This window comes from Sander lucioperca, chromosome 3 (assembly GCF_008315115.2).
Source record: "Sander lucioperca isolate FBNREF2018 chromosome 3, SLUC_FBN_1.2, whole genome shotgun sequence".
In the NCBI taxonomy this organism is placed as follows: domain Eukaryota; kingdom Metazoa; phylum Chordata; class Actinopteri; order Perciformes; family Percidae; genus Sander; species Sander lucioperca.
This window is the reverse complement of record NC_050175.1, coordinates 2,532,657-2,541,148: the sequence shown is the minus strand read 5'-3', so window position 1 is coordinate 2,541,148 and position 8,492 is coordinate 2,532,657. Positions and strand designations below refer to the sequence as shown.

General features: G+C 40.5%; 1 protein-coding gene across 2 annotated transcripts in view; it reads right to left on the bottom strand.

Moving 5' to 3' along the window:
* LOC116057334 (synaptosomal-associated protein 25-A-like) overlaps positions 1-8,492 on the bottom strand; it is a 51,633-nt gene that overhangs the window by 5,948 nt on the left and 37,193 nt on the right. Inside the window, exons 5-6 of one of the 2 annotated variants that reach the window (XM_031309739.2) lie at positions 3,984-4,101; positions 40-159 (exon numbers count right to left, since the gene is read on the bottom strand). In XM_031309739.2, the coding sequence (XP_031165599.1) occupies positions 40-159; positions 3,984-4,101 (238 nt within the window). Of the gene's footprint in view, positions 1-39; positions 160-3,638; positions 3,757-3,983; positions 4,102-8,492 lie in introns of both variants that reach the window. The other variant, XM_031309731.2, reaches the window with a different exon arrangement.

Here is an 8,492-nt window from a genome sequence, read left to right as displayed (position 1 = left end):
ATGCAGACCCCCCCCCCCCCACATACACACACTACTTACCTGCGGATAAAGCCCCCACTGATGGCCATCTGTTCACGTTCATCCATCACTCGTGCCCCAGGCTGGCTGTTCACCACTCCATCCTGATTCGCTCCCCAGGCCTGGCCCCCACCCTTAATCCTACCACACACACATTTCAGTCAGTAACTGTATAACTGTTGTATTATGTGCTTGTACTTTTAAATGTGTGTGCACTAGTTTACTTGTTTGTGAATGCAACCAAGACTAGTTGTGCTGTGAGTGTGCATGTGGATGTACGCTGGTCAGTATGTGTGACCCTTTACGTGTGTGTGCACTGAAGTGTGATTGTGTATATGCATGTCTATGTAACTTTTCAATCAATTCATTATTAAAACATATACATGCATATATGTTTGGAATGCTTTGCATAATATGGTGTCAAGCCAATTAGTCTACTAAAAGCAACATGCCATGTATGATAAACTTACATACGTGCATTTGCAATCTGTGAATAATTGATCTGACATGCAGATCAATTGAATCTGAGCACAATAAGCTCACATGTGGCTTGTTTAGAAAGTAATCTAGGTCCTTTAGTGACTCAGAAAACCATCTCCTTCAAGCACATTCAGAGGAGCACAATCACAGAACATAATGGCTAGACTTCAGACAGAGGAGGCACAACACACATGCAGATTGAGAGGACATGCAAGGCGGTGTTTGACATGAGAAGGGAAAACATGAAAAGAGGAAGAGGATCAGATCATTAAAAGAAAAAAGTTAGATTAAAAAAAATGAGTGAACTGTGATAATTTTGCATGCAAGTCATACAGTAGCTGTGATGAGCCCTTCATTTCATCTGGATGGATAAATCTGTAGGATGATACACTGTATACAGTCAAATAGGCAAATCTAATTCTTAGCATTTGTTTAATTATGCTCTGAGTATCTGATGAGTGGAGGTCACCACTGAGGACAACAGAGTTTAGGCTGTTTAAAAGTTGTATTTTTTCAATTTTCAATGAAAGCTGACTACTGTATGCACAACATTGTTGTTGTGAGGTGGTAAACCACACCCATCAGGTGCTCCAGTTTATAACAACAAGCAAGAATTACTTTTCCTATGCTATTTGACCCTGCCATATAAAAAGTCTAGATCAGATGAAACACATGACAAAGCCACAGGATCACATAACAAGTGGTTCATGATAGGGAGGACCAGAGAGCTATAGAATAGACAAGATCTGAACCCAAAACAATCACATATGGAAGCAGGACCAAAATGGACCAAATGGAGGCAGCAAACCCCTAATATACCTTCATACAGAAAACAAAAAGTTCAAGCCAAAATCAGGTGGTGACTATTAAACAAACACCAACTGCTACAAAATGACGGCTGTGATGCAAATAAAGCAGATTAGTTACATGTGCTACTGTCAAGATCCTGCTCAGCCCTGTTTTGGAGAAAAGAGTCGTCTGTTGTTAAAATGTCTACTGATGTACTTACTTTTTAAAAAGACTGTGGTAGTGCACAGTGAAGGCAAAGAAAAAATAAATACTAAAAATGGTTCTAGGTCAGATCTAGCACAGACAAAAAACAGCATGTTCCACACTAATGGATGACATTAGATATATAGTACTGCATTTTGGTAAATCATTAAGGCATCACTTAATTCACTCCCAGAAGAATGTCTGAATAATATCTTGCTGCAAACCTGCCACAAAATAACCCATATACAGCCATTTATTACTTGGTTTGTCAGCCACTTGTTTTTTCTATAGCTCTGAGATAGACAGCTGTATACAGTACATATATACTATTGGTCCCAGGGTATAGAATACTCAGACATGACTCACTGGCCATAGATTGGCTCTTAAGGGCCAGAAACAGATCACACAGGAGTTTTGCAAAACGGGCATTGGGAATCCACTTTCATATCAAAGCTTTCAAAGTACAAATATAGGGTTTAAGAGCTACTATTAAAATGGTAGCACCTAATATTGCGTGTGGCCAGAGAACAAGTTTACCTCACTCTTGTGTGATATTTCATTATGTAGGACAGTCCTGAGGGATGAGAGACAGGGGCCAACTGAAGCATCCCATAGTTGCAAGTTGTAATCTGAGGGTCATATGCCAAAGTTGGTGTGTTTAATGGCAGGTTTTAATTTTAGCAGCTCTCATTGCTTTAACAGGTAGTTTTTACTGTATGTGTTTGATTATAAAGTTACTGCACTAGACTGTTAATCACCTTCACATCTGTAATTACACTACAGAGAACACCCTGACCTATGTTAAGGCTTGCTTGCAATGTAACCAGATCATATGTACTGTCTGAAACATTCAACAATAAATTAATCAATCATCGCATCTAAGAACTAGGACCCAAAAAACTAGGCTTAAAGAAATAGTATGACATTTTGGGAAACACGCATATTCGCTTTCCTGCAGAGAATTAGATCGACGCCTCCCTTGTGTCTGTGCGCTATATATGAAGCAACCACCAGCAGAAAGCTATCTTAGCTTAGTATAAAGGCTGGAAAAAGCTAGCCTAGCTCTCTTCAAAGTGAAAACAACCTCTAAAGCTCATTATTGACACAATATATCTTGTTTAATCAGTACAAAAACTTAAGTGTTAGCCAAGGAATAGTGTGGCACATAACCCCCACAACGTGCCATTTTACACAGTAAAAAAAGTTTTGTACATATTTAACAAACAATATATAACATGTTAATTCATTAGCCTTAGTAGTGCTGTAGGTGGATGTTGTTAGTTTTGAATAAGCCAGACTAGCTGTTTCCACCTGTTTCCAGTCTTTGTGCTAAGCTACATATTTACAGACCTGAGAGTGGTATCAATCGTCTCATTGAACTCTCAGCAAGAAAGAGAATAAGCATATTTCACAAAACATTATACTAAACCATTAGATTGCTTAGCTGCAAGTTGTATACTGTAATGTCATGTGCTCAATTATATTAGCAGCCTTTTCTGAGAAAAATCAGGTGAAAACTTTGAGTTTCACAAATTCCAGGAACTATGATACAGTCTTATATGAAACTTTATAAATCAGAAAACTTAATTTTAATGTAGTGCAAGAGCCCCATGTAATCAATTAATTCATTTAAAAGAAAAGTAAAACACCAACAGTTTCTTACAAAGCAGCAAAATGGATAAAATTCAAATGAGTAATTTAATATAGAAGGCAACTAGTTGATTTATTCTTTGGTTGGACTTTGTACACAGCATGATGCATCATGCTGCAGGGTTAGGCTGGGGGCTTGGGCAGGGTTTAGGGGGGTGGTGGGTGACGTGGCCCATATTCCTGCTGACGCTGCTACCTGCTGGAAGAGAATCTCTCATCCAATGTGGAATGAAGGGCTTTTGATGACAACAGCGAATAAAGTGGCATCGGACATGGCGTGCAGATGTGTGTTGTTCATGCATGCACACTCCTAACTTAAGCAAACACACCCACACATGCATGCAGCACTGGTGCCTGTTCCGAAAGTGTGCTGTTGTGGCAATGAGCCTGACTGCTCACACCACAGTTCACCATGCCCTACACACCAGAAGACGGATAGAGAGGCAGGAAGGCAGGCACTGAAACACATGCATTCAGGCGACACAGGCAGCACCTACTTGTTACAGGGACATGAACATAGACCACAGAACTGTCCTAGATTGTTCAAATTCTTTTCTGCATCCTTCATGTCCTTATTGATTTGGTCCATCCCCTCCTCGATGCGCTCCAGTTGTTCTGATTAGCAACACATTGTCATTTTTCCCAGCAAAAGAACGAAAGCACATAAGAAGAGAAGAGGGGAGGAAGAAGTTGCGGGTGGAAGGAAGGGATGGGGAGGAGAGAGGGGAAACAAAGGAGAAGAGACAAAAAAAGACATTGACTGTGACAAGAGAGACATAAGACATCACCACCACCACCAGCACTGGACAGGCAGAAGCTTGGGGCTCCTGGCCGGTACCTACTTTTTAATACATGGGCATATCAGACCACAGCATTGTCCTAAATCTTTTAAATCTTTCTCGGCCTCCTTCAGGTCTGCGTTCACCTTGTTCATGCCCTCTTCCATACGATCAAGTTGTTCTGGTGAGGACAAAGGCATGAGAGCAGTGAAATAAATTTGACTGGTTTGTTTTTCCAGGGTTGGCGCTCTACTCTACGATGCAAGAGGCAAAATGATTTGGCTAGATGCAGAAGGCAAAGCAGGCAACAAGCATTGAGAGTAGCTGTTGACAGTCACTATAAACATTGCTTTGCATGTGAATTTATTTCATTGGAATCTACAGGGCTCCAACGGATTTTGTTTTGTTTCCTACTTCCATCCCAAGCGACATATTGATTCTGAGTATTTCATATGAGCAGCAGTAGCAACACCTGCATCAGTTGCAGGATGCTTCGTCCTGTGCATGAAGATGTTAATTCTGCCAATTACATCAACAGGCGACAAAGAGTGTGAAAGAGACCGTGATAGGCAGCGTACTTAAAAGCAATAGAATAAATTAGCAACAAATCAATGAACAAATCATGAAATGAGTGTGATTTAAAGTACCATTCAGGCATTTTAAAGTCGCCAATGCTTCCTTACTCAGATGGTCAATAGGGCACAGAGCTATAAAAAGCTCTGATACAAGGTCAGATTATCTCTCTCTGGCTGGTAATAGTTATAGGGCAGGGTAGCAGTAATCTCCATCAGTGAAAAGGGGGCACTTTGTCTTCTGGGAAAAATTACTAAGGTTTGATTAGTCACATGTAGTGCAGAGGACGCAGATGGTCATATAACACTGGCTCAAGATCTATAGAACCGAAACACATTGATCCACAACATACAGTATTGTAGTGAAGCAGAGTGATAATTGAATTTAGTCTCCATGTCTGATAGTAAATAAAAAACCTTGCTTGGACCCTTAATAAGCATACTCTTTAAAGGCCTCTACTATCAGGGTGAAGGCGTCAAATCTTAACCCTGAAAGCTGAGGAATCTACACAGGAGGGACTGCCACTCCCAAAATATAAGACAACCATATACACGGGACCTGGGAAGGTTGAACAATCAGTTCTCTCATCCCATTTAATAAGGTTTAATGACTGACTGAGAAAACTTATAACATCTTTGTGGAAAACTAAGAGAACTAATAAAATTGCTCCCATATGTGTGCTAAATATAGATAAGAATAAGAGAGGATCAGTAGAAAGGTCTAAGATGAGTTTTCTGCTAACTGTACGGTAGGACTAGACGGTACAGTAGAGGCCGGCTAAATGGCCAGCAGTAGTCCCAGGCAAAGTGAGAGATTGAGTAATGGAGGAACGTGAAAGAAAGAAAGAGAGAGATAGATAGAGAGAGAGAGCAAGAGAGAGAGAGAGAGAGAGAGAGAGAGAGGCATTGTTCATCTCCTCAGCTTCAGACACCCAGGCCAACCTGCCCCCACCCCCCTCCATCTGAGGATTAGCATGTGAGAGCCTCCACTCCTCTCCTCCCCCATAGTCAGTCACAGGTTTAACCAATTAGAAAGTAGGATAATGTAAACCAACAAGGAAACAACAGGCCTTTTTCACAGCAGACCTTTTTACGTTTTGTAGTAGGATAAGGATAAGTACAGGTATTACTAAAAACATTACTGTGTCACAGTAAGCCATCACAGTGTGACAGTCTCAATATCAGGAACCTAAAGCTGAAGCAGCTAATTATTTACACCTGTAATAAAATGTCAAAATGTCTGCTGTGAAGAAAGGCCTATTAGATCTATGTCAGAACATTATTCTAATTCCAGCCGTATACACTATGACAGGAACACAGGTGATAAGAATCAATGAGATGAAGGAACTTGCTGTCCGTAAAGGCAGGAGAAAGCTAAAACTGATGGTGGAATGGTGAACTGAAAAAACACAACCTGCAGCTTAAAGCAATTCCATTTTTAATTCTGGGTTAAAGGTGCTCTAAGCGATGTTGGGTGACGTTACTTCTTGTTGACGTTCAAAGTATTTTCAAACAAAACGAAGACTAGCTTGCTCCTCCCTCCTCCTCATCCCGTCCCCTCCTTCTGTGCTTCAACCCCCCCCCCCCAAATCCTTCTTGTCCGTTATTGGCTGAACACTGGAACACGGTTTGTGTATGTTTGCATGGTCCAGGATGGACCACTTTGTTTTTGTTGCTGTGTGTGGACCCTAGGCTGTCTACAGAGACCGTGTTTTTTTACAGTGTGTTTAGGGGACCGGCAGCTCGCGGATAGTGAGGAGATGCTGTATGTGACAAAACATGTTGTAGCATAAAAAACATGTGACATTGCTTAGAGTACCTTTCATTTTGAATGAATATAGCGTGTTTGGTTCTTAACTGCACCAATGAAGCATTTGAATTTGTTAGAGCTTTGATTTGCCCCTCTGACTATTTTCTCCATGGCAACATGATTTCACCAGAAACAAAGTTAAAATAATTCAAACTGGTGGCCATAACATACACCTATAGGATTGGTACTATGTATTGATTGTCTATATGCTACACTTGTTGTATTATTCTAGGTTCAAACTCCGTCCTCTCATCTCATTGCAGGTTTAAGTAAAGAATACCTTGGTTCTCCAGGTTCTATGAGATCTAACTCTTAAACTGTACGTTCCACCTCTTAAATTCACTTTACCAACAGTGTCATGAGATGAAAATGTAAGCAAATGAGACACTGATGTGTGTGACTCAGTGCCTGGAACATATCCAGAGTAGCTGATTGAATGTATGTCATTAACTTGTGGTGTGCAAAGAACTCAATGTTTGGCCTAAACAGTGGTGTTGAACACTCTAAGAGTAACAGAAAAAGAGGAAACAAGCCGTAGTAGTCCAACTGTGTCCAGTGATGAAGTGATAAATACGAAAGATGGAGAAAAAAATCTGCAATCTCCAGTTATCAGTTTAAGGCAAATAGGTTTTATCATTAAAAACAAAAATCTACCACGCTCCTCATACATTTTGAACGGGAGGTTCAAAGGAGCTACAATCTAACCAATGGTTTGTGCTCTGAGCTAAAACGTTGTGAGTTGCTACTGGCGCGGGCTCGCTCAGACAGAACTGCAATCCATCAGCCCTGACCGAGGCGTAATTCAGGTCAACATGCATGTAACAGCCGAGGAGTGAGGGACTCATTAGCTGCAGTGAGACCTCCACCATAGATAATACATCACTGCAAGAAATGAAAAGTCTCCTATGTATGACCTGTGTGTGTGTGTGTGTGTGTGTGTGTATAAAGGGCAGAGGGATTAGTTACACCCTAGTTTACAGCTCAACAAGACTATTAATGACCACTAGCATGGAAAGCTAATATTTATCTTGTTTTCCTTTCATGGCAATATAAAAGGGAATTCTTGATGTAAACTGTAATTATATATATATATATATATATATATATATATATATGCCTTTGGTATATGCCTTTGGTGCGGGAGATCCGGGTTTGATTCCCACTGAGATACATCAACCAATGTGTCCCTGAGCAAGACACTTAACCCCTGGTTGCTCCAGAGGTGTGCGACCTTTGATGTATAGCAATTGTAAGTCACTTTGGATAAAAGTGTCAGCTAAATGACATGTAATGTAATATATATATATATATATATATATATATATATATATATGCTGATGTAAATAACTTGGCAAATATCTCAAAGCCTCAAATTGTAGAGGCTTTTTTGTAACAGTCATTGTTAACAGAAAGGAGGGGTTTGGAAAGAGACAAGGACAGATAGAACGAATGAAGACAGGAAAGAACTTCATCGTTATTGTAACCAAAGTGATCACCAGGCAAAGGAACAGGAGCAGAAAAAACGTATAGAGGTCAGCAGATAAAAGTGAAGGGAATGAGAGCAGGGGGTGGTGGGAAACAAGAGAAGAAGCATGAGATAGAGAAAAGAAGAGAAAAAGAGGAAGACAGAAAGAGAGAGAGACAGATGGGGGATCAGGTTAAGAGGACATTTGCTGAGAGCCAGAGGTAATTTAAATCTGTGAATTGATTGCTGTCCTGTGCTAACAGCATTGAGCCGTGCACTGACGCAGCCGTTACTCTGGAGGGAAGACAGGAGGGAAGAGAGAGAGGGAAAAAAAAGGCTATCGGTTCCTTTGACAGGCCAATTAGGCTGCTCTTTCACGCATGGAGCGCAGCACAAGCCAATAGTTGGTTTTATTTTACTTTTTTCACTGTATTTTTGTAATGCAGGAAACATATATACATAAAATGTAGGATTTAATATCAGGCAGTGGGTTGTGCATCTGCTGGCATTATAGTGTTCCTACAGAGTTTTTAGTGGGTTTACCGGCTTATAAAAAACCCACATAAGAACACATTTTGGTGGAAAAAGGATATAACAGAGGTGGATTTGTGGCTGCAAAACTTCTAATCTTATCGTTAAGGATAAACCGGCAATACTGCTGATGTTATTCCTACTGTATTAACCAGTAACACGGGGCGTGGCGACCCTGATCTGAGTGTTTTATG